This window comes from Neomonachus schauinslandi, chromosome 12 (genome assembly GCF_002201575.2).
Source record: "Neomonachus schauinslandi chromosome 12, ASM220157v2, whole genome shotgun sequence".
In the NCBI taxonomy this organism is placed as follows: domain Eukaryota; kingdom Metazoa; phylum Chordata; class Mammalia; order Carnivora; family Phocidae; genus Neomonachus; species Neomonachus schauinslandi.
In genome coordinates, this window is record NC_058414.1 from 28430605 (window position 1) to 28458514 (window position 27910).

At 36.7% G+C, this 27910-nt stretch overlaps 1 protein-coding gene across 2 annotated transcripts in view; it reads right to left on the reverse strand.

Annotated features, from left to right (window-relative positions):
• Positions 1–275: 275 nt before the first annotated feature.
• Positions 276–27910, reverse strand: part of SEMA3D (semaphorin 3D) — a 137113-nt gene continuing 109478 nt past the window's right edge. Inside the window, exons 12-17 of one of the 2 annotated variants that reach the window (XM_021689669.1) lie at positions 27062–27150; positions 24972–25013; positions 21810–21967; positions 19507–19571; positions 12324–12463; positions 276–4775 (exon numbers count right to left, since the gene is read on the reverse strand). In XM_021689669.1, the coding sequence (XP_021545344.1) occupies positions 4350–4775; positions 12324–12463; positions 19507–19571; positions 21810–21967; positions 24972–25013; positions 27062–27150 (920 nt within the window). In that variant the 3' untranslated portion in view covers positions 276–4349. Of the gene's footprint in view, positions 4776–11075; positions 11169–12323; positions 12464–19506; positions 19572–21809; positions 21968–24971; positions 25014–27061; positions 27151–27910 lie in introns of those variants that run through there. The other variant, XM_021689670.1, reaches the window with a different exon arrangement.

Here is a 27910-nt window from a genome sequence, read left to right on the forward strand (position 1 = left end):
TTCATATAGCTAAACATACAGATGAGTACTTTCAGATCTCACTTATAGGATGATCATTGGAAATCTTAAAAGTAGTTACTTGCAAAGTAATATTTATGTCAGTTTGCCAAAGTCTAAATTTAGATCACAATAAAGTGTAGCTATATAATTGTATTGATTGGGGAGACACATATATTCCTTTCTTTCATAAGAGAAATTACTGCATACTTAAAGTGCAAAACATATTTACTGAATGTTTTCAGGAAATATTTTCTTAGGTATTTGATTTAGTGCAAATCCATGTCAAAAATCTGATTACCACGTTTAGGGTTTGAAAACAAAACTTGCACACAAATGAACATTCTGTTTATAACCATAGAACACTAATGTTTGTGTTTTATTATAATACAACCAAAATATACATTTGACAATTTTCAATTATTTTAGATTACAAGACTACATTTCTTTTAAAATAGCAAAACTGTAATTCGAAATTGATTGGTAGCCACTTATAATACCGGAATTAAATTACATGATTAACTGATAGATTGTTGCCCTTCCCCAAAAAAATCATCTATCTCAAACTTACCATAAATACACTATACTACAAAATAATTAAATGAGAGGTATAAATCATGTGCATGTTCCTGTCTTTGCACTGTCAATATGTAGAATGTTGGAATTTTAGATCTTATTTTTTAACCTCACATGTAAGCCAAGTTATTTAAATATTTTGGTTATTTCCTGTGAGAAAAAATATATTTTTCTATAAAAACACTTCAAATATCTTTTTTCTAAACTGTCCATTCCCAATAAGACTAATCCATTTTCCAACATGTTGTCTAAGACAAATGTAGCATTCTAAAGAGAAGCTGTTTCAGTTTTAATTTTCCTTTGTATTTATGATATATATGAAATATAGCTTATATTTAAGTTTAAAATATCAGTGTTTAATTAATGCTATTGTTCAGCTTAATATTTTGTGGACATCTGGATAATAGAAAATCATCTTTGAAAGCTTACTTTTGATAATGTTGAAAAACAGGCACTGGCCACTGTAAACTTATTTTTTAATCGAGTCTATACTATTCAGCAGGAACAAAATAGCATAAAAGAACTGAAATATAGACCAAAAGCAGAATTCAAGAGTAATACCATTTTGTAGGCAGCATATTGTAAATGAGCATCAGTTAGCCAACTGATTGATGAGATTTGGTGTAGATTATAATTCTGTTGTAGCTTTTGCAAATTTCTGAATTTCTCTATGACTATTTTTCCATCTCTTAAGTAATTTGGTTGGTTTTCAGAAATGTTTATTCAGTAATATGAATGTAGTGTGTTGAGTTCTTTGGAGGGAAAAAAAGGTTCTACATAAATTAATTACGTAGACTCTTCATTTCCAAGCAACCTCTTAAAATTCCCAATAAAGTGAATGTAAATGTATGCAGAAAGGCAGGATTCCATTTAGCAGCATAAATAGCTGGAATGAAATGCAGGCGAGAATATGCAAGTTAAAGACGTATGTATTCAAAACAGGGGAGAAAAATATGAAACCAAGAATAGGCAGACATTTTAAGACCTCTCCATAGATAGCTAGTTTCTTAACAAACATATCTGAAACTATTAACTATAATTTTATTTTTCATTATTTCAAGGAAAATTTGGTAAAAGTTTCAGTGGTATATATCGTGTCTCATCTCTAGACTTAATATATTCATACTGTCCTTGTAAGTGTTCTAGGCAATTAAAAGGTTAAAAAATTAAATGTAGCCTAGATGTCCTCTATCTTTATAAATACACATAAATCTTTGCCCATATGTTTTTTTTATTATATGACATTTTGTTTTACTAAATATTTACGCAATATTTCAAATATATTTAAGCAATTATCATAAATTAATGTTTTAGATCCAAAGCAGCCAAAATATTAGCTGTAAAGTAAAAAAAGTTGCCCAAATTTTATCTAAATAATTAAGATTAGAAAGGAGTAATTTAAAAATGGCTTGAACATTCATATTTTGATGAAAACCAAATTTATTACACATCAGTCTTAACATTTGAGCTTCATGTAATTTTCCCAAAGTTACCTATACTTTGATCATGACAGTTTGACATACAAATCTTAGGAAATCTTAAAAATGAAACATGTTCCCATTTATTTACTTTGAGCTTGTCATGAGTTCCTGGAACAATTAAACCTGGCAAGTCAATAATTACAAACACTCTCCTTATGATATCCAATTAGCAGCCTGATCCCGCCCTCCTCTCCCCCACCCCCCCTCCCCCGCCGCCACACCTATTCTGCATTACTTTTTTAAGAGTGATTGTTTCTGGTTCACTTTAAAAAACAAAAAACAAAACAAACAAAAAACAACAACAACAACAACAAAAACCTTCAAGTTTCCCATCTAGTGAAACATCTACAAATATTTACGGGTATCATTTCAAAAGGGTACCTAACCTCATACAGGCGTGTGACTACTTTGAGATAGGTAAGGAAGGCAAAGAAAATGAACGTAAGATTGAATGTTCCCAACATAAAGGCAGTCACAGACATGATACCGAAACTCTTCATAAGGCACCCTCTAACCACACAGGTTCTCACAGGCTCTTCTTTCAAGACATGCAGAATGCATGCTAGATGAGCAATGTCTGCTATTCAGTTTTCTGAAAGGCTGCCTTCCATGTGAGGAAGTGACTAATTTTTCATTTCACACTAAAAAGGGCGTGAAGAGGCAAAACAGAAGAAGGCAAAGGGTTTTGTGTTCCAAGATGGAAAGGTGAGTTCTGCTCCAACAGGCAGGAAACATACCATAGGTCTGCAGAGGGAAAGTCAAATTGGAAACATTTGAAAGTGCTAACAAAATACGAAAAATGTTTATGTTAATGCTGTGAGTTTGCTTTCTTTACATGCATTAGGCTTATTTATTGTTAAATTACTAAAACAATGCTACTTGAATTACAGCATACAATCTTGGGAAATGCAAAAATACCGTGTGAAGAAAAGATGTCAAAGAGTTAATTTAACCCTTTCCGTTGTCAACATTTTTGCATTTGTTCTATTACTCAACAAATATATATCCCCGCTCCCCACCTCTGTTGTCTACCTAATTCTATCTCTCTATATATGTATATATTGTTATTTTCTATTCACTCAAATAAAACCCAATAATCCAATATTCAGGAGAGAATAAAGGCAGTAAATGGAAATAATTTACAGAGTATAATGAAATTTTAGAAAAAGAGAGAGGAAGTACTACTGAAGTCCCATTGGTTGTAAATAAATTTGTGATCATTCTTCCCATGATCTTTTAGAAAATTTACTTTTCCTCAGACTTTGCTAGCAGTTTGTTATAAGGTAGAATTTTTTTAACAGATGGATTGCAAATTGGCAGCTACTCATACTTTAGTGAATAAAGCTACATAACATTTTGCCCACTTTATTTGTGATCGTTCTTCCTTTTTATGGGGATATGAGTTTTCCCCAAAGCCAGAATTTATGGCTTTCTTTCTCTCTGTCTCTTAACAAATTCCATCTGCATGCCTTCCCATTAGGATGCAGTATACATCATGGTGTTTCCCTTATTAAAATGTTTTCTCATATATTATTAAAATATTTATGAAACGTTCTGTCCCTGTAAAGCTCAGCATATATTCTAAAAAACACATAACCGAGCACCAACTTCTCTCTGTGAACCTGTTACTCTTGACAAGGCATAAGGAATCGCGGGAGGACCATTTACATCCTTCAGTATATCACACCGCAGTACACCGAATGTAACCTCTGGGGTCTGAAATAACGCACCTCTCCAAATTCCTAAACCCTGCACCAAGAGTGAAGGGCTCCCTGGGAAAGTTCCTGCTGATAGCGTGAGCTGTATGAATTTGTGTCTTCCCTCCAATTCCTACCACAAGGTAGCCAGTTCTAGAGTGGAATGATGTATCTGTTCCTAAGAACACATATATAGCACAACTGCATGGTCAAGTCCATGCTTAATGGCCATACAAGGGAAATAAAGCACCTTATTGCAATATCAAATTTGATGCTCGCTCAGCTCAATTATTTACATGACATAATAAATTCAAAAACTCAGCACATCAAACATTTACAAATGTAAAGCCCCAATTTTGAGGATAATTCTGATACTTTGCAGGTACGTGTTTAGTTCTTGGAAAACTGGTCCAGCTGAATTATTTGCCCTTACTATGCCATATTGACCTTATATGATCTTATTCAGATCACTGTTCTTGTGTTCTTTGCCTTAGCAAAACTCCATGGAAAGCTCTTATGAGTTAGTATACGGGGTGTACAAAACAGAAGACGGTATTTTTGCAGGTAAAGAATTCCTTTCTTTAAATTAAACAGACAGCTACGTGTCCATGGCTCTAGGAAGCTCGTCCAGGTCTCTGTGATGTCTTCGATTTCGTTTCTTCTTCATTTCCTGCATGTGCTTCCACTTGGGGCCGCCCTTGTTTCGCTGTCTCCGCTTCTCCCGGTACCACATCTGTTCACAGTACTGGTCGAGGCTGAAGTTTGGGCTGCTAAGGATTTGGATGTAGTCTTTGTATCTCAACCGTGACTCTGCCAACAGATCCTTGACCTGCCCCTCCTCGTGCTCTGCCCTCTGGGTGTTTTCCATCTGTTCATTCTCAATGACATTCAAAGTCAGCTTCACTATGGTGTGGATAAAAGTGTGTTCCTGTGCTTTGCAGTAATACATCCCAGCGTCCTTCTTCTGCAGACTTCGAATCAGTAGCCCGTACTCTGTTTTGATGATCCTTTCATCAGGTTTCAACTGCAGAATTGGAAAAATGTAGGTAATAAATGAAAAACAGAGAGGGCCGTGAGCAAAGGAACAGAGGCCACATAGTTTTACTTAGATGAACCTAAGAGATCAATCCCCATCTCTGTCATTGAGCACAATATTATCAGCCATAGATGAAGAGAGTAAAAAAAAAAAAAAATTCCACTAAAGTAACAGCCCCCAAACATGCATGTTTGCCTCTCATTATTATCTAACTAAACCTTTGGAATACAGTTAATTTTTCTCCCAGTCTACAGATAGGAATGAAAAGCTAGAAAAACCACTGAAGTAAAACCGGAAACTATCAACTAACTGTCTTTACAGAGATTTCAGATACCAAGTAGTATACTAAGAACACCAATTGGTATTTAAATTTCAGAGCTGGAACTGGACATGGACAGCCTTTGTGCAGAAAAAGAGCTTTTAGGGCATGCTACTACCTGTAATGGAGAAATAGAACTACGATTGCAAAAGGAATTTACTCTCTTTTCTGGATATCACCCAGTAAGCGAGCTGAATATCATATGGAGACTGTAAGTGGTGACTTGTTAAAAGTCTAATGGAAAAGCATGGATACAGCTTTCTGGATGTTTGAGCTGTAACTGAGTAGGGCCATAGTCAGAAGGTTAGCAACATTTAAAGCTGAATTTCCCTTTTTACTATGGATTGAATGTTGATACTGTGTGTACATGTGATACTTGAGATTATGACATTTGTGGAAATATTTGCCATACCTTGGTATACTATAACGTAGTAATGTGATTTCAAGTGTGAGAAAACTCAATGAACAAAAAGAACCCCTCTTGAAATGTGATGCTCTTTACCCTTTGAAGCAAGAGTACTGAAAGACAATTCAAACATTTGAGCTTGCCTGGCCCACAGGCTGTTGTGAAGAGCAAACCTATCTTCCATAAAGCTGGAGGCCTGTTTAGCCACACCAGAGCCCTGTTTCATGTGGGATATTGTTGAGTGTCTCGGCATTAAGTACAATAACAACAACAACAACAAAGAAGTCTGGAAGATTTCCCAGTTTACACATCTGCCCCTGTATTGTAGACTTTCAGTCGATGGAAATCAAGGAGGCATAAAGACAGCTAAATTCAATTTATTCACAGTGGGTGGACTCGACTCCGCATCTTTATGTGAAAAATATGTAGGAAAAAATCCCTCCAATTCTGGAAATATGAGAAAAGGAAAAGAAACATCTCTGGCTACCGGCCCAGTTAGCTAACCACCCTCTATGCCAGAGAAATGCAGCTGGTGGGGTACCACTCGAGGCCAAAGGCAGGTCACAGTGCAGATCCCTGGTTAATGAGGCTGAATGGTCTCCAGCCTGCCTTCCTCCTAGGCTGAATCCACACCATCGGGGTTATGTTTGTTTGTTTCCCTTAACTTTCCCAATTTGGTGATTTGGGTGTGTACTATTTTTTTTAGAATGGATTTATTCTAAAGGCCCAAGCATTTTAAAATCCTGTTGTAATAACACGCTAATGTTGAATTCACTTACATTCTCAGAGATTTGGGGACCCTCATGCCTAAAATAAATGTGAACTTGAATTGGTAGGATTCTCAAGGGCCAATCTTAAACAGAAATATCAAACTCAAATTTAACACACTACATATACCTTTTCCTTTAAATAATTTTATTGTATGAATTATTCTTTAAATTTTAAATACATCTTAGATCACAAAACTCTGACTCCACAGACAAGGATCTGGTCTTTATCGGCAGACTCTGCTTCCTATGATTACTCATTTATCTTCCCTGATTGGTCTTCCATTTATCAAGTTGGTGACATAGCATATGGTGTATTTGAGGGGTTAAAAGTAAAGCTCTTTGAAGGTTAAAGTGTGAAGTATTATTAGCAACATTATAGACTACTGCCGTGTTACGGGAGAGCTGGAGAGGTGATGTTCTGAAGCCTTTATTTTTTCTTTCTTTATTTTTTTCAGTTCTTTATTTTTTATTTTATTATGTTATGTTAATCACCATACATTACATCATTAGTTTTTTTTTTTTTAAAGATTTTATTTATTTATTTGAGAGAGAGAGAGAGAATGAGAGAAAGCAAGCACATGAGGGCGGGAGGGTCAGAGGGAGAGGCAGACTCCCCGCCGAGCAGGGAGCCCGATGCGGACCCGATCCCGGGACTCCAGGATCATGACCTGAGCCGAAGGCAGTCGCTTAACCAACTGAGCCACCCAGGCGCCCCACATCATTAGTTTTTGATGTAGTGTTCCATGATTCATTGAAGCCTTTATTTTTGTAAGTCTCCTAATAGAAAATCGCGCGTGGTTATTAGCATGACAATCAAAGTGGGTGACTTCAGTTCCAGTTCATCTCTAGATTTCCTTTCCATCACTGGGACTCTTGCTAATGCTTAAACTGCACTTCATGTGGCTTTTAGAGATTGTCACAGCTCTGACTCACTACTTTTTATTGTTTTCTTTAATCTCCTGACAGGAAGAAATTATGACTTTGATTTCGCACACATTATGTAACACTTCATCATTATCTTTGCTATTCTCTTTCTGTATCCTGTTTATCTGTTTCACTCTGAAGTCCGGCTCCCCTTCCCACCTTCCCAGACTATGTCCATCGCTATAGGACTCAGAGTTTCATAAACACCTAGCATCTCCTTACTCCCCTGCTGTCCTTCCCTTTTCCTTTCTTCCGTGGAACGCTTAGTTTTTCTTTGTCTTTGGACCCATAGATATAAAACTTGCTTTAATAAATTTCCTTCTGGAAATTTATTTGATCACTTCAGTGTTTTTTGTTTCTGAATCTTCAAAAACAGGTGTTGACTGAAATCATCTCTCTAATAAAATACAGTTGGGATTGATATATTTTCCTAGGATTTTTATTTTTGCGATTTAGAGACAGGAATCTGCACCGCCCAAATTAAGCACTGATTAATGTTGGCCTACTTTACATTCCCATTCTCTGTGCTGCTTTCATTCCACGCTGGAAGAGGATGCATTACGCAGACTGTATCTGGACAGTGACATCTCAGCACAGTCCATTTAGAAAATTCAGCTCCTTTACAAAGAGATAATGTAATCTCTGGCCACTGATTTAAACTCATGGAATTTTCTCCACTCTAAAAGTGATAAGTAAAAACCGCTCAGCTAAATCAAAACCATGCTTGAACTGGGGTCGACTATTCATGTGCCTAATGTGAACAAGGATAACATATTTGGCATTATTAAATGTAGATCTTCAGTGAAGGGCAATTCATTTAAAATGAAAAGAGTAACGTGGAGAGGGACAAAGGACATTTAGGTACTAAGCAGCAGGTAAAGGTCGGGGACTCTGCTCTCCAATAATAGCAGCCTAATGGTAATTCCTTTGCAGATAATTCACCTGTCAGTTCCCTCATAGCTAAAGCATTGCATGTGTCTTGGAAGTGACTAGGCCTTCAGGAATATCTCTTCTCTGCAACAAACATAGAAGGAAGACTTATTTAAAAGTAGTGCAGAGGCAACTCCTTATTTAAAAGAAAAGAAAAATTGAATATATACATATTTAACCCCTAGATTAATTTGGTATCCTCAAGTAAGTGTAAAGAGAAAATGTAAACTGCAATGGTAATAATAACATCATAAAGTAACTAGAAAAATACACATTTTCTGTTTCATCGGGGAAGGAGTTTCCAAGCATAATAAGTGAGAAAACATAGGGATATAAATCTATAGATTTGTCTATATAAAATATAAAACTCTTTTTTGTGAGGAACAAAAAAATTTAGAGACATAAAACATAATAAGTCACTTCTAATATGTATAACATTAGATTGTTGACATTGATAATATATAAAAGGCTTGTGAAAATCATTTTTACATGAATACTTCAATGTAAACTAAGCAAACGATGGGTAAAGTGCTTCCCTAAACACAACTGAAATCAACAGACAAGAAACATGACAAGGTAAATTCACATCCACTAATTTTCAAAGAGATAGATATTTACAGGGGCACTTGGGTGGCACAGTTGGTTAAGCGTCCACCTCTTGTTCCGGGTCAGGTCGTGAGCTGAGAGTTGTGAGATGGAGCCCTGTGTCAGCCCCGCGCTCAGCACGGAGTCTGCTTAAGACACTCTCTCTACCTCTGCCCTTCCCCTCCCCCTGCTCAAATAAATAAATAGATCTTTAAAAAAAATATTTACATAACATGTTTGCATAATACGACATCTTTCATATCAAACTAGTAAGGATGTTCTTAAATTGTAATACACCATTTTGCCTCAGGAGTTCAGAAAAAATACTCATGTGGTGATTTTGATGAGAAATTAGCAACATACAGTTGTTTATCAAAAGCCATAAAGATAATTAAAGCCTTTCACTCAGTTATTTTACCTCAAAAGATTTATCCTAAGAAAGCATATAGGAAAGCAGAGGAAGATTTAGATATCAAGAAGTTGACTACTTTTTTTTAAGAGGAAACCTGTTATTTAAATAACATGGAATAATCATGGATGACTGTGGCATCAGGGTAGCGAGTGTAAGAGACAGGAGAAATATGGTATTACAATCGAATGATAAAGAAAATGCTCACAGTGTAATGGTTAGTGGAAAAAAAGCTGGAATAGACATCATTAGAGGCCTCATAATCCTTTACGTGTCACTATATTTTCAAAACTATTTATATTGCTTTTATAATAGAAAGAACAACAATAAAACAAGGACCTACAGAGAGAAAAATACAAATATTTGAAGATGTTTTAAAAATAATTGTTAAAAGCCACACACACACACAAATACTACCACAATGGCATAAGGTATTGACTCTTCTAGTCATTCAGACCCCAGAAGTACAACAGAAGCTCAGGGACTGCCGATTAACTCGCTACTTACAGCACAAACACCATCAATTTCAAGAATAGCTTTATAAGGAAGTCAGCAGATAAGTGACTCATGACCTCTCCAAGAGCACCCAACTGTGAAACAGCTCAGTAAGGAAATGTTCTCCTCCTGGCAGAGAATAAGCTGGTGACAGGCTCTGTGCCACAGGAGATTCTAGTCCCTCTCACAGGCTTTTTTTCAGTGGGGGAAAGATTCCAAACTGTGACCTTCTTGGTAAGGAGCAGAAGGTAGCCTGCTGGGAAAAGTGCTTCAAATCTAGTCTGGATCTTGCCCCTTTCCTCAGCTCAGGAAGCAGGATCGCATATCCTGGACAATGTGTAACTACCTACTTACAAAGGTAGATGAAAATACCAGTTGGAATATTATAGCTAGGATGCTCTGAAGTAAAATACACTATTTCTGCTCCATTAAAATTCATGGAGCATGGTACCACCATGACTAGGTGATACACTCTTAAAAGGTACATTAAAGTAATTCACTGCCTTTTCAGGAAGATAAAAGATGTGAATGCAAACATGAATAGGCAAATGTATATACCTGTAACTTGGGGTAAGAGATTACCCCAAGCAGAGTACCATATTTTTTTTAAAAGTCATTAAATTTGCCATGGAAGAAACATAATTATTAAAGAATAATGTTTAGCTGAGGAGAGGTTATCAAAATTTATTGACTATAAAATTAAAATACTAGTTTGGGACGTTTAAAAGTAAATATTGCAGGGGCGCCTGGGTGGCTCAGTCGTTAAGTGTCTGCCTTCGGCTCAGGTCATGATCCCAGGGTCCTGGGATCGAGCCCCGCATCGGGCTCCCTGCTCAGCGGGAAGCCTGCTTCTCTCTCTCCCACTCCCCCTGCTTGTGTTCCCTCTCTCGCTGTGTCTCTCTCTGTCAAATAAATAAATAAAATCTAAAAAAAAATAAAAAATAAATAAAAAAAATAAAAGTAAATATTGCAATGTAACTAAATATTTGCATATTAAAAAAATTCAGAAAACATTCCTCCTGTATTTCTTTGATAAAAGGTTAATGCTTTATGTTTCAAAGTTACATAATTACTTCCAGGTCAGATAATACTTTAATATACACTGGGGAAAAAGGGGCCCGTAAAATAAACCCATATTTAGCAAAAATACAGATATGCCATAATCTTAGAATTTATGGATGTCAGTAATGATGAAGAATCAAGTTTTATTGGAGAAATCTGACATAACAAACATTGGAGTATTCCCTTGGTATTAACTATGTAAAGAGTCAATATTTTATTTTATTATTATTATTTTTAAGAAGACTTTATTTATTTATCTGACAGAGAGAGACACAGCGAGAGAGGGAACACAAGCAGGGGGCGTGGGAGAGGGAGAAGCAGGCCCCCCGCTGAGCAGGGAGCCTAAAGCGGCGCTCCATCCCAGGACCCCAAGATCACGACCTGAACTGAAGGAAGACACTTAACTGGCTGAGCCACCCAGGTATCCTTTAAATGTTTATAGACTTATCAAGGAGGTTGTATTTTAGAGCATTCGGTCGGCCTGTTTATATGACAGAGAAACTGAGTGTTAGAGAAGTTACAACCTGCTCATAAATCCTCAGACATCAACTGAACATGTGATCAGTGCTAATTCGTATTTCACACATCTTCCTGATAGAGAGTATCTGCAATTTTATATACGTATTTTACATTTGTGAATAATCCTCTGCTTTGAAATTCACATTCTCCTCTGTATTTTCTCATTTTATTTTCATAGTAACTTTTGTATTTATTTTGTTCACATTAGAAAATTCTGGCCCATGCAGACTCAGTGATATTATCAAAGGACCTAGGACAGGGATTCAATCGAACATCTAATTCCGAATCCTGAGTTCATTGGATTACTCATTACAGTGTCCTCAGTTTAATATTGGGAATATTAAAACTCTGTACTGAGTTTCGCTGGTTTCTCTTAGGCACTGAAAGAGAAAAATAAAAACCCTGCCAATTACCCTTTGTTTCATGGCACTCAAATAATAAATACAGGATTTCTCAGGCTACCCAAAATTGTCCCATTAAGTTCAGTAACATACTTAACCTATCTACCTCACAAAATTTCTGTGATTGTTTCAACCCCTATGTATGTCCTAGAAAGACTGAAACAGAAAAAGTCAAAAGATAAAGGGAACATCCACGTTACTTTTCCCTCTGTTGATTTAATTTTAATACATAAGAGTGAAAAGTTACATGTCCAGCTAGTTATCCAACTTGTTCATATTATATGATAAAGATAGATCTTTCTGTTGATATACGTATTCAACCTGCTTTATGATATAAGTTAAACACAATATGAGTTAAAATTTAGTCCTTATCCTACTGTGGGGGAAAATACTGTGTTCTTATTTTTAATCAGAGAATTGTTCTAAAATATAGACAATCTATGAGAATGAAAATTTGAAAAAAATTATGTAAATTTCTTATAAAAATTCAATCTGCTTTTAAATATACTTTATTAATGTATTTGTAATAAGTTGTCCTATTTTTATCTCAAATGCATTAAGTTTCATGTTAGTGAGTATAAACTGTTATTTTCCTTTTTATCAAATAGTGATGAGAGCACTGTATGGCACTGAACATTGGACATCTCTCTCAACCAAAACTTGATTTAACTTTAACATTTCCTCAAGGTGGTCATTCTTTGATGACTATAACTCACCTCCTCTCGATGCTCATCTCCTGACCGCTGGATATACCACTTAATAGATGCTTGTTGGGATTTAGGTATACATTCCAGAAACGTTGAATTAAATTCAATGCCAAAAATCACCTTTTCATCAGCAGTTTCATGACTAATGCCTGGAACGCAAACATGGAATAGAAGATTAACCTTGACCTTATTTTAAAAGCAATGGGAAAATAGACTGATTTAGAACAGATGCTATGGGGGAAAGATTCATTTTACATTATTAAAGAGAGAGGAAATTCATGATATGATATTGTTACCTAAGAGTCAAATATTATCTAATAGATTGACTTTTAAAACTCTATCCCTGCATTGCAATTTTTATCCTTTCATGAATATATTAACTATTTGCAACTGTTTTTTTTTTAAATAAGAATTCATAAGACCTAACTCTAAACATTGAATCACTTTCTCTGAGCTGAACTGAATAAAACTTTAGTGTCTTTTAATGCTTCACACGTTTTAATTTGTATAAAATATAACCAATTTACTGGATAGTTCCAGAAGAGGAGTTTACTTCATCTTTTAAGAGAAATTCTATTATGAATTGATCCACAGAGCTGACCATATAACATTAAGACATTTTAATACCAACAAAGTAAGTACAATGGTCTGTACTTGATAAACTTCTATAAAGATGATATTGAGCTAGATGCTCTAATACTCCGAATGTGGACCTTATCTGTATTATCTACCAAAAAACAGTTCTCTTTTATTCAAAGAGGGGTACTTAAGCCCAACATGCATTTGCTATAAGATAGTTAATGGGATGCTAAAGGAACAGTGTCTCAGACACCTTATTCTTGTAAATCAACTGCAGCATCTGAAATACATTCCATTCAGAGTAGCCAAAGGCTGTGTCCCATGTGTGATAGAAGATCTGTAGCTCAAATTTGATCAAATAAAAAATGATGGCTGTTCAGCCTGGCCCAAACATGCACTTTTTCATCATATATTCAGATGTCTCAATTCTGCAGATGGGCCTACTTAGCATTTTAGGCATAAACGAAGAGTAAGGCTTAAGGGACCTTTGTGAATCCTAAATGTAAGCACACAAAATTATCAGCAAATGGCATGAATGCACATTTATCCAATACTTAGACTTTCCTTTGAAGAAACTTCTTTTGAACTTGTTTGTGTTTTACCAGCAATGATTAAGTCAGGCGTGCTGACACCATTATGAATTAACCTCATCTAACTTTCAAAATGTGTGAATTCCATTTGAAACTTGTAAGATATCCACTATCCCTGCCAATTCAACAGATTATATCTGTGATTTTCACAGTTAATAAATTCCTAATGCACAGAAAGATCGCCAGTGCCAATCATGGAAGAGAAAGACACGCATTATTTCATAGTAACAGATGCCATTCTCCTGAGAAAAAGGAGTTTGTGAACAAAGCAGGGAGCTTGCAGGCTGATTGTCAGGTGATGGGGCAAGGGCTGGGGAGAAGCTAAATTAGACTGATTCAACCAAAGAATCGGTCAAGCTAGTAAAAGATAAATTAGCAAAATCAACGAGAAAAGTGAAATAGCTGATTGTACAGAATCCTTTTTCAAATCAGTAAAAACAGTGACCCTTTGACACAAAGTCATTCCTATGTCAGTTTGACAGAAAATTCATTTATTGTTGTCACCAATAATTTTTGTTTCATTTCTGAGTTTTAAATTTCCTATTTTTTAACTATCTCATTTACAATTGTATCAAAACTTAACTAAGGAGGCGAAACACCTGCACACTAAGAACTATAAGGAATTCATGAAAGAAACTGAATAAGGCACAAGTAAATGAAAAGGTAATTAATATTGTCAAATGTCCGTACTACTCAAAGCAATCTACAGATTCAATGCAATCACAATCAAAATTCCAATGACATTTTTCACAGAAAAACAAACAATCCTAAAATTTGTATGGAACCATAAAAGACTCCAAATAGCCAAAGCAATCTTTAAGAAAGAAGAACAAAGTTGGAGGCATCACATTCCCTGATTTCAAACCATATTATAAAACTATAGTAATTAAAACAGTATGGTATTGGCATAAAAATAGACACAGATCAATGGAACATAATAGAGAGCCCAGGAATCAACCCACACATAGATAGTCAATTATTTCACAACAAAGGAGTCAAGATTATACAATAGGGAAAGAACAGTTTCTTTCACAAATGGTGTTGGGAAAACTGGACAGCCACATGTCAAAAAACGAAACTGGACCACTATATTACACCATACACAAAAATTAACTCAAAATGGATTTTAGTCTTAAATGTAAGACTTGAAACCATAAAACTCCTAGAAGAAAACACAGGTAGTAACCTCCTTGACATCGATCCTACTGATGATATTTTTAATTTGATGCCAGAGCACAAGCAACACAAAAATAAACAAGTAGGACTACATCAAACTAAAAAGCTTTTGCACAACAAAGAATGTTATCAACAAAATGAAATGTCAACCGACTAAGTGGGAGAAGATACTTGCAAATCATGTAAGGGCTTAATATCAAAAACATATAAACAATTCTTACAACTCAATAGCAAAACTCCCTAAGGAATCCAATCAAAAATGAGCAGGGGAACTGAATAAACATTTTTCCAAAGAAAACATAACAGATGGCTAACAGGTACATGAAAAGATACTCAACATCACTCGTCATCAGGGAAATGCAAATCAAAATCACAGTGAGATATCACCTCATATCTGTCAGACTGGCTATTGTCTAAAAGACAAGAAATAACAAGTGTTGGCGAGGATGTGGAGAAAAGGAAACACTTGTGCGCTGTTGGAGGGAATGTAAATTAGTGCACCCACTATGGAAAGCAGATTAGACGTTCCTCAAAAAATTATAAATGTAACTAACATATGATCTAGCAATTCCATTTCTAGGTATTAACCTGAAAAAAAAAATAAAAACACTAACTTGAAAAGCTGTATCGCCCCATGTTCACTGCAGCATTTTTTACTATAGCCAAGATATGAAAACAACAGACGGTGCCATCAAGGATGAATGGATAAAGAAGATGTGGTATATATCTACACAATGGAATATTTTTCTGTCATGAAAAAGAAGAAAATCTTGCTTTTTTGTGACAACATGGATGGGTCTTGAGGACATTAGGCTAAGTGAAGTAAGTCACAGAGAGAAAAATACCACATGATCTCCCTTATATGCAGAATCTTAAAAAAAGCAAAAAAAAAAAAAAAAGCTCATAAATCCAGAGAACAGATTGGTGGATACCCAAGGTGGGAGATGGAAGGTGGGTAAAATGGGTGAAGGGGGTCAAAAGGTACAAACTTCCAGTTCTAAATAAGTCCCAGAGATGTAATACACAGCATGATGACTGTAGTTAATTATACGGTATTGCACATTTGAAAGTTGCGAAGAGAGTACCTCTTAAAGGTTCTCATCACAAGAAAACATTTTTTTTTTGCAACTATGTGTTGTGATGTATGCTAACTATACCTACTGTGATTGTTTCACAATGTATACAAATATCGAATCATTATTGTTACATACTTAAAACTAATATAATGTTATATGTCAATTATAACTTAACAAAAAAATTCCTTAAGATTGCAAATACTTTAGTTTGTAAATACCCTCATAACTTCTACTTGAATCCCCAGAGTTGATTCTCTGTCTCTGGCTTCTCCTATACAGGGGTCAATTCTATTTTTTAAACAATGATTTATCTTAGAAATATGAAATAACTCCTTATAACCTGCAGGACAAACATAAACTCACAAACTTAGCCCAACGTATGTGAGGTCTTTCTGATTTTAATTATTGGTGCTTCATCTACTTTAAAATTGGTCTTTCCTCTCTTAGTGCAGCTCGAATACCATCCAGCTAAGTATCCTTCCCTTTACCCATGCATTACACAAACATTCTTGTGTGCCTACAACACAGTATACATTCCAGTGACAGAGACAAAGTCATCAAGTGAATGAAATAGATAAAGAATATAGTATTTGGCACTGTTGTGCACTACAAATAAGAATAAAGCCGATTAGAGAGTAAGAGGTAGAACGGGGAGAAAGGTATTTCAGATAGGATGGTCAAAAGAGGTGTCTCTGAGAAATTAACATGTTAAACATAAAATTAAATGGCGTGAAGATGGAGCTACTTGCAGGGAAGAGTTCTTTAGGTACAGAGGAAACAAATGGAAACCTAACTGCCACAGGAACCAGCCTGGGGCTTTTGAAAAAGAGAAAGCCAGTGAATGAGCCATGTGACTGTGACGAGAGAGAGGCTCAGAGCATGTACCAGATCAAGCAGAGTCTGTAGGCCATGGTAAATGCTGTGGATTTTTTTCTAACTGTTCTCAGAAGCTAGTGAGAGATTTTGAGTATGGGAATGATGTGATCTAGCTGAAGTTTTGGAAAAGGTTATTCAGGCTACCAAGTGGGATAGAGATTGACCAGGGACAAGCATGGAAGCAGGAGAACCAGATAAACAGCTCCTGGAGAGGTATGGTGGTGGCTTCGGTTAAGTGGACGTATACGGAGGCGATAAGAAGTAGGTGCAGTTGTGACCATAAGGACTTATTGAGAGGTTGGTACTGGGATGTGAAAGGAAGAGAAAAATAAAAAGATGACGCCTAGCTGCTTTTTTCCCCTGAACAGTTGGGTGAATGGGGGTGCTATTTATTAATAATGGGAAAGTCTGCAGAACAATGAAGTCTGCAGGAAAAGACCACAAATTCTTTCTCAGATATAATTTGGGATGCTTTTTAGGCATCTAAGAGGAGCTCTTGGCTGCACATACAAGTCATACAAATCTGGCACACAGGAGAGGGTTTGGAACTGGACTCAGAACTGGGGAGCGAATTGCCTCTGATCATATTGAAATTGATGGTGTTAGGCAGTGAAGAGGCAGAGGTTTTCTGTTTAGATGGTGGGATGAAAAGGACAGATGAAGAACACTCAGAAGGAGCAGCTGATAAAGTAAAGCCTGAAGGATGTGGGGCCATGAAGCCCACGGGTGTTGGGACACCCACTCTTTGAAAACAAAAAGCCCTGATTTATAGCGCTTGCTCATTTTCCTGGTGTAAAAACTCCCACTATGGCTGAAATCAAGCCACCGATGGTTTAAAACAAGCTCACAAAATTCCTAAATAATAAGCAATCAGCTCTCGTGGGACCATAAGAACTGGGACAAACAAAGAATGTGTTTCAAGGAGGAGGGAGTTAGACATTTTAGAAGTAAAAAGGAGAACTGAAAATTGGCCATTGGATCCAGCAAGGAGGAAACTGCTGGAGACCTTGACAAAAAATGGATTGGGGGCAGTGATGCTGATGATGAGCAAAGCTGGGTGTGGTGGGTCATAGCAGGAACAGGATATGGCGAGTAGCTGTCTCCACCCGATGCAGGAATTGTTTTGTGTCACTTTCTTTATAACACTTATCACTATCTGACAGAGAATATATATATATATTTTTTAATTAATTTTTTTTGATGTGGTGTTCCATGATTCATTGTTTGTGTATAATACCCAGTGCTCCATTCAGTACATGTCCTCCTTAATACCCATCACCAGGCTAACCCATCCCCCCACCCCTCTCCCCTCTAGAACCCTCAGTTTGTTTCTCAGAGTCCATCGTCTCTCATGGTTCGTCTCCCCCTCCGATTCCCCCCCCTTCATTTTTCCCTTCCTGCTATCTTCTTCTTCTTCTTTTTTAATATATAATGTATTATTTGTTTCAGAGGTACAGATCTGTGATTCAACAGTCTTACACAATTCACAGCGCTCACCATAGCACATACCCTCCCTGATATCTATCACCCAGCCACCCCATCCCTTCCACCCCCTACCACTCATATCAGTGAGATCATATGATACATGTCTTTCTCTGATTGACTTATTTCGCTTAGCATAATAGAGAATATATTTTACTGTTTTTTAAGTTCACTGCCTGCTCCCTCCCCTAACACAACTTGAACAGAAGTTCCACGGATGCGCGGGTTGTTTTCTTTATTTATTGTGGGTGTATCCGCAATACCTATAATGGTTCCTGATAAATCTCACGTGCACGAATGAAAAACCGTATCAGAGCACACAGTAACAATTGCTAAATAAAACCCTGGACGTGACAGGGAGTCTCCCACACATTAAAACGGGAGTCGAACATACGATGTTGGACCCGAGCTTATTTTTCAGAAGAGTGAAATTATGAATGATAAATAATTGTTTTTAAACTACAAAACTTTTAGGCCACCAGTTATAGACTATGAAGTTTGGGTTGTTTATTCAGTGCGGGGGCCGTCACTAACAGTGTGATAAGGCAGTTTCCTTCCTCCAGTTGAGTGCGCGCGTGTGGGCGCATATATATGTGTGTGTGTGCACACGCGCAGGCATGCACATACATTTTCTGTCTGAAGGTAGAGCTTGACAGTGGAACGCAACCAAAGCTTTGGAATATATACTCTTATAGGTTCTTTTCTCTGTTATCAGACTCGACAGAAGTCCTCTCTATTCTCCACTCTGTCCCGTTCGTACTCAGGCTCTCAAAATCTTCTATGAAATTTTCTTTGAACAATGCAGCCTCTGGTGATCACTCTCTTTGTTAAACTCCCATTTCACTAATTGTGCTTTATGACATCTCCCCAAAGAATCTTAAGCTCTCGAAGGAGTTGCTTTTTCCCAAAATGTCCCCAGGACAATTACATGCACATGGAAATCACTTACTAAACATTTACTGATTGAATGAAACCATGAATTAATACACGAATTCAAATAATGCATAGGCTAACTTTCTAACAAGTGCCTACACGCTCATCAGACTTTTCTGGGAGGGTCTCCGAGTTTACCCTAAATGTCCATATGTTTTGGACTATATCCTGTTTTATCTTTATTAGCAGTTTTTAAACTTTACAAGAATGGATAAGGCAGTAAAAAGTACAAAAAAAAAAAAAGGACAGGAATTTTAAAAGACATATGAAACAAATAATGATATAACAAAGGATTATTCACTTAGGCATGTAGACAGGGGGTTGATTTATAAAATCTCCTGTTGCTTTTCCAGAACATACACATTATATCAAATAAGAGCTTCCTATATAATAGATATTTTAAGTCATATAATAAAAAGACACACAAAGACTAGGCTTAAAATTTTAAATGGGAAAAAAGCATATTAAAGCTATACTTACTGTCTTCTATGTCCCAGCACTGGGTGATTGGGTCTCCATACTTTACATCTTGCCGTCTAGCTCGCCTATGGAAAAGGGATTAAATGGTTTAGAACATCAGGTGTGAGAGCCAGATTATATAAACTCTGCCTCTAACACTGATAACAGTGGCAGAAGCAGAACTATGTTTGTCTTACTGCTCAGCTTAAATACAGGGCAATATTCCCATCACTTTAACCTTAATTCAAATACTACTAACAATAGAGTCTTAACAGAGTGAATCCTGTTTTGGAAATAAGTTGACTTGAATTTTATTTAACTCCTCTGACTTTTGACAAATTATTCAGTAGAACAGGTTGACTATAAATATAATCCTGGTTTCAGACCCATCCAACAGGGACAACTCTCCCTACCCTCTTTTTTTTCAATCAGTCAGTGGGAAAGTAATAAGATATAAGAGCTTTAGTTAGTGGGTAGGAAAGTAAACACAAATACACGACTCCTCACCATAGGAAGATTCATTATTACATAGATTTGATTAAGCAACAAGTTAAATATTGTCACCACAAATGGAAGTACAAGTCTGATATGGCAGGAATGGCTCAAAGTCACTCCTGTCTGCTGAGAGCTTGTTCACATTGTTTTTCCAAGAGTAGAGATAATGATAATAATAAATAATGGTGTTGTGCATTATTGTTACATCTGTTCCTTAAAACAGTAGCTATTGCTTAAAAAAAGAAAAAGCTGCTAGATCAAAATTAAAGAAGTCTTAATCTCTTATAGCATATTCTCATTCGCTTTAGCTATTTTATGTTGGCACTTCAGCAACTATAAAAGTCACAGTAAACTCTGCAATATCTAGGGTGTTCCTTAAGGGCAGTGCTGACCAGGTGATAACCCCATACAAGATTCATCTATCATATACATTTTTTTGGCTCACGTGCACGTTATGTTAAGGTAAGGGAAAATATCACAGTGGCATGTCTGCAAGATCAGAGATACAGTCTTGGGAAATATAAGAAGAAAAATTATGATGGTATAAGGTGCATAAGGTCAAGAATGTTTTTAAATCTTGGCTTCTTGAGAAACAGGGTCAATTCGTCAAACTGAAGGTTCATTACCAACTAATGAGCACTCTTGTTTTTTAGCTCTAGAAAAGAAAAATATTCCCCAAGGACTCACTATCATAAGTATATTCTTAGCCAAAAACTATAATAAAATATTGGGGTTTTTTACTTTCGACTTGTAATAATAGTATCTCTCCATTCATATCTAATGAAGAAATTTCAGGGAATAGAAAATATCTCCTAATTTTAAGCAGTATCTGCTGTTGTACTCTACATTCAATCTGTGATTCCTGGAATTTGAAATTTGACTGATTTGTCAAACAAGAAACAAGTGTTGTATGCAATAGTGGGACTAAACTATACATTCACCTGTTACCATCGTATTTTGTTAATACAGACCTAAAGATTAAAAAAAAAAAATACCATATACAATTTGCTGACATTTTACCTAGAGGAAAAATACACTTTGAACAATACTATAGGAAAAAAAGTTACTAAAATACACATTTAAAAAATTATTATCATTATATATTTAGCCAGTATCAGTCATATTGATGGCATTCAGGTTCGTTCCAATTATTTCGCTATTGAAAACAGTGCTGAAACTGGATCAGTGCTGGAATGACTTTGTGGTGCTTTTGCCCATGTGTATCTAGAAGAAATTTCTAGCTGGGTGTTGTTGGCTCAAAATAGGATGATTTTTAAGAGCACATAAAGCAATGAACAGCCAACAGCAGGGCAACATTTTGACATTTAAAGTATATCTGAGTGGCAGAAGCTGACCAAGTTAGAGTTACTGTAGTAAAAATAAAATTGTACCCAGTCACTGGGATGTGCTGTGGGCTGTATATAATCCACACTTTCACAAACACATATATTCATACATTGTTTGCAAAACAGTAAGGCAAAGTATATACATATTTAAAAATAAGGGAAGAAGGGAGGAGGAATGAAAGCAAGGGCAAAGTAGTCGAGGAAAACAAACCTGTAACAGTATTTAACATAGATGAGGGAAAAGAATATAAACAATTTATCTGAACTTTTAAAGTTCCCCATTTCAGAGCTTCAGAACACTCTATTTTATCCTCCTTCAACACTGAGTTTTATGCACACGTGTAAAACAACACTGAACTGTAATAGTCTTAAAGCAGACCATGGTTTGCAATCTATTTTCTCTTTAAACTCTGACAAGGTATTCGTGTGAGATATTCACTGTGTAGAAAAGAAGGCTATCCCTTAACTCACTGTGCCTCTTACCTCTTTGAAGTGGGTGCGTATCGAGAGCATGCATTTCCATCCCAGGCACAGTAGGGGTCTCTGGCCAGACAACAGTCTGCACAGGCTTTCCCATACGTGTCGCATCTGTGCAAGGAGAGCTGAACCAACCCATCGCGGGAGCCAATGTACAATTGTTGCTACAAATCATGCAAGACAAATGAATTGGAAGCATCTTTCAGACTAGTCTTAAAAACTTCCCTTTCTTGAATACCACACCACAGACCTCAATCAGTCTCGTCAAGTGTCCCTTATACAGAACGTAAGCACTTGTGCAGAAACATAACAAAGAGTAAGGTAAGTCAATCACTTCTACTCCTGGCAGGATGGGGGTTGGATGATGTTGACACTGGAATGGACAGTGCTCTAGAGCTAGAATAACCTTGGCTGTAATTTAAGAAGGTCAAAAACCAGCTGTTAGACTGAGGAATTAAGACGTCAAATTCTGGGCGCCTGGGTGGCTCAGCTGGTTAAGCGACTGCCTTCGGCTCAGGTCATGATCCTGGAGTCCCGGGATCGAGTCCCGCGGGCTCCCTGCTCGGCAGGGAGTCTGCTTCTCCCTCTGACCCTCCTCCCTCTCATGCTCTCTGTCTCTCATTCTCTCTGTCTCAAATAAATAAATAAAATCTTTAAAAAAAAAAAAAAGACGTCAAATTCTTTCTCAATGGTTGAAAATACGCTTTGGTAGATTATATCAAGCACAAATGCTTTAGGTAACACTGATGGTCTTCCTCTGCTGTGGCTTCCTCCATGAGAGATAACTGAAAAAGGATTTATAAAACTTTCTTGTGGTTTGAACCATCTCGCTTGCTAATGAAGTATTTACTGATCCCTGAAGGAAAATGGGTTATAAGAGGGAGAGAAAATATTTAGTATCGCCGTGAAGAAAGTATTAAGGAGGCTTGAAAGATGCCGTATCACAAATGAAAGGCTGCAGGATAGCACATAAAATCCCATTTTGAAAATAAGTCCTGAAAATGATGCACTGCTCTTTAGATGCATTCACTTAAGTGTATGTGCTGGAGGACGTAGGGAGAGGGATGATATAGTTAAATAAGCCAGAGTCTGTGCCTTGGGGGAACTCATGGTCAACACTCCTGGACCATGTCAAACATTTAACAAAGGGGGAAAACTTGAGAAATAAATATTGACATAAACATCATACATGTACTCAGCCTGCAGAAATCTGTCTTATACCTCTCCAGCCCATGACAGTGTCAGTTAGGACTTCCCGGTTGCTAAATGCAATGCCCCCTGTTCAGTATTTGTTTTACTTAAATTCTCTGTGGTGTTTGATGCCAAGAATGACATCTTCTTTGAAACTCTCTTCATTTTTCCTTGTGCTCCGTCTTTATTCCTGCCTAAGACTTTGGTCTCCTTTGATGATTCCTTTCTTTGCATTAAATGTTAGGTGTCCCCTCTTTTCTATCCTCATTCCTTTGCCGTTCTTATTCTCCAAAGAGTCAGTGGCATCTTGAAAACAACACTGAGGTGGACATACTGATTGCCCTCAATCTAGCCCTGCTACCCTGCCTTGATGAGAGGCACGTCCCCAGTCACCCAGGACACAAAGGAGGCAGTTGTCCCTGAGTCCCCTCTCTCTCAGCTGGCCACCATATCTATTCCTTTCTCTTACACAGAGCTCTTGACTTCCTTCTCTTCCTCTCCACTGCTTCTGCCACTGTCACCACCTTAGTCTTAATCATTTCTGTCCTGGATTACTTATAAGTGTCCCAGTATTTCCACTGGCTTCAGTCTTGCTTTCGACCCCAGGACTCAGCCCATCCTGCCACACTGCCACACCACATCGACCTTCCTAAGAGGAAAATCTTATCACAACACATTCCTGCTGAAAATATTTAAAAGTTTTCATTGTCCTTAGATAAAATTTTTAAACCTCTTAGGAGGACATAGAAGAATGCACCTAATCTTGCTCTGTCTTATAATCCCAGATTCATTTCTAGCCTCCTCGCCTCCTGCATACACATAAGCCCTTTGCTCTAAGTGTCCACAAACTTACTAGAAGAAGCCATGGTCTCTCGCTCTTCACACCTTTCCAAATGTTCTCCTCCTCCCCTTGACATAGGCTTCCTCACCCCACCCTCTTTGAATTTATCTGGTTAACTGAAACATCCTTCATAGTTTGGGTACATGGTCTTCTTTGTGCTGTCTTCCCCTGCTCCACCTGGCTCCCTCTTAGACTCCCCTGTGTCTCCCCAGTGTGTGCTTCCACTATCGCTCTGCATTGTCAAGTGTGCTCCCTCTTCATCTCCTGGTTCCACTGTGAGCTTCTGGAAGTTAAGGGCTATGCCATTCATTCATTTCTGTACCCTCCAAGGGCAGTAGTAGACCTTCAAGAACTAAATGTTGAGTGGACAAACTAATGGAAAAGACCAAAGAAGAAACCTGTTTAGATCTTTTCCCTAATAATCTCTGTATCATTACTAGGCATAGTAGATTAAGACAATGTTGGCAACACCTTATGGTTCAACACATTGTCCCATAACTTTCTTAGCCTAATGCAAGTCTGAACCTCTTGAATCAACTAGGATTTGGAGTATCATATCTGAGAACTGTGGAATCTAATAAATATTATTATTAGCTACCATTTACTTTACACTCACAATGTACCAACTCTCTGTCTAGAAGTTTGCATGCAGCATCCATTTATTAGGAGTTGGATTTTATTTCCCTAACTTCACCGTTAAGGAAATTGATTCCAGGAGTCAGATACTAAGTGGAAGGATGGAGGTTGACTCTTGGGCTCTTTGCCACCACAGTCCATAGTCTAACTTTTAGATTCCCTGGTTAAAAATCATTTTTAGTGATTAGGGCTGGTATTCTACATGAATTTCTTATGGCCTTGACAGAAACACATCCTCAAGAGACAAAGAAATTGAGCTCAGTTTTCAAGAGCCAAGGGAAGAGGAGAATATATCATTCACTTAATGGTACTTGGTTCTACTTCTCCTAAAACAAGATTGCCACAGTGGCCTCTAATAGGTTATAAAAGAAACAAATAATCTAGAGCTTTTTATATTATTTAAAATTTAACTTCCAACTTCAATAGATTTTTCCTAAATTGAACTTGAATTCGAGTAACTTGCTTTGGTAGCTAATATTTACACAAAAATTAGAAAGTACCTGCTTCAGAGACAACTCCATGTTCAAGATGATTGATGAGTGCTGAAAAAAGAAGTCAAATGTTAATAAAGATAATCATTAACAGTCTTTTATAGTAGCCAATATGTTGTTTCGTCATGTGCCAAAGATCACTGAAGTAAACTTCAAGGGTCTGTTACACAGGAGGGGAAAAGGATCTTAATGTTTGCTATTTCCTTCCAATGTGTTGTAATTCTACCTTAATAGAAATTATCAAAATAGTTATTTTAAAGTATCTTATTACAGAAAAATTACCTAAATGTATGAAGAAAGACTCTGCATTGAAAATCACTCCCAGTTACCCACAAGGCTTCTCCTTCTAAATCTGCTTATCTTAACTGCTTCCATATAATTCAAACTAGTGTTGACAAGAACATCTCCATAATTATTTATTACCTCGTCCTGCTCTTACTTAGATCAGTAGTTCAAAAACTTGTTCAAGTAGCAGAGTTCTGAAAAGTTATAGTGCTCCTTGTGGATGAGCATATTCTTTATGGAACACTGCAAGCTACTGATGCACATGATTTTGTTATATGAACTAAGGCTAGCTTTATTTGTAGAAATTATGGCTTTGTGCATGCAATATAAAATTAGAAATATGAACACAAAAGCTACCAAACTAAAGGATGGCATGTTTTAAAATTTTTTCATCTACTTATCATCTACCTATTTACTATTCATTCATTTCTCACTGGCCAATATTTTCAAACCGATAAACAGAAGCAGATATCAGAAGTTTAAGGAAATACATAAAAAAGGAAAGGAAGATGTTAAAATGAGAAAGTTCTATCCAGTAACTTTTTTTTTTTTAATGAAGAAAACAGATTCATTATTTAATCTTAACAGTGGAATCCGAACAATTCCTCTTGATCACTAACAGTCAATAAGTAAACCTTATTCTAATGTGCCCTAGGTATTGTGGGAGTTTTATTTTTGGCTTCTGGGTTCACACTTATATTTGACATCAGCTTCTCCCTCAGGAACCACCCAAGACTGTTTTTGGTAGATGCCAGATAGCAGATCTTGTTCTAGTTAACTCCTTGACCACTATTATCATCACAATGTAAACAGGATCCTGTGGAACTCAGCTAGTTAATTACCTTGCTTTCCTCCCCATGGAGGGCTCTACTCCATTTTAAGGCAATAGATGTTCACAGGGAAACAGCCCATTTTAACGAACCATCTCAACAAAAATGTTACGAAAGGAACAACATATTTTTTAAAGGCTCCTCTCAGAAATACAATTTTATTTCTACTGTTATTCTCAGAAAATAATTTTAAACTGTCACTGAGCATCTACAAAGAACACCACAATTCAAAGTCAGAATTTAAAAGTCAGACATTCCCCAAATCCGGAAAACTATTATTTTAGATCTAGTAACTCCTTAAGGGAATGTAGCATACATAAAGAATGAAGACTTGCATATCATACAACCTTTAAAAAAAATTCCTTACAGAAAAGGAGGGACGTGTGATTTATACACTCTTCCAGTTTTCTCAAATTCAATTGAGGAAAAATTGAAAAGTAGAATTTATAAAGTAGAAAAGCATCTGGATAGTCAAAGAGACCCCAGGCTTTCATCTACTGTGGCGATTTGTCTGACCATATGCTTAGAGAATAAAGTAATGAGGGGCAATCCCAGGAGCCCTGAATTTAGTGGTATTCTACAGGGAAAGGGGAGTCCCATTCTCAGTTGCTTTTAAAACTTTTTTTCCGTTGCCTAAGGAGAAGGAAAGTAAAGGAGCTAAGTGCACAGACATCTCCAGGAAAAGTGATGATGTATTTAAATATACTGTTCTAGGGCGCCTGGGTGGCTCAGTTGGTTAAGCGACTGCCTTCGGCTCAGGTCATGATCCTGGAGTCCCGGGATGGAGTCCTGCATCGGGCTCCCTGCTCAGCAGGGAGTCTGCTTCTCCCTCTGACCCTCCCCCACCCCCATGTGCTCTCTCTCTCTCTCTCAAATAAATAAATAAAATCTTTAAAAAATAAATAAATAAATAAATAAATATACTGTTCTATACCAAGAGCTGTTAAGTTTCACCATCTCTTCTGTAACTATGGACTGTCTTACCTTGAATATCTGCAACTCCTCCAATACTACTTCTTCCATATTCCACTTCTCCTTTGAAATGCTGACCACTTTGAGGACTGTCCCAATGTCTGAAAAAATACATGACCTATGATCCTGCTGTTTCTACTTCAGTGTTTGGCTGTAAGTATATGCTTAGCAACATTTACATTGTTCCCCTCATTTTTCTTTCAATGCCTCTCAAGAAGTCAGATTAAATAAAGCATGCAAGAAGGGAAGCTTAGTGGACTGGATTCTCTCCTTCCAAAACATGATAGTTTTTTAGCTCATAAAACATATTTATAAAGAAAATATTAAAAGACGTGTACTTGAAGTACATTGCTAGCAAAAGGAATATATAGGTCTCATTTAAATACTGGTTGAAAGTATAACTAAAGTGGAATGACCTTTTTGTAACTTAATTTGAAAGGTGAAAATATACTAAAATATATTTTTCTCTCTCTCTCAGTATAAGAAGTATTTAGTTAGTACTTATATCCAACTTACCACGAAAGGTAGGATATATACATTTTTAAATCATGTTAACAAATGATAGAGAAATCACTGAAGCCATCTACATGGGGAAAATTGTAGTGCACTCATCAAACATATTTTATTTACAGAAACCTTATTAATGGGCTAGAAATTGAAGCTTTGTTTAAAATTATTTTAGTTTAATTTAAAAGAGTAACCCAAATTTGAAAGACTATAAACCAAAAATTGGCATTTAGTAACGATGCCTTAAATACAGGATCTTCTATTGCAGTTTCCAAGGTGGCATGCTATTGCAGAAAGACAATCAAAAGAACGTTTTAGAAAAAACAAAAAACAAAAAAAAAGCCTCATTTGGAA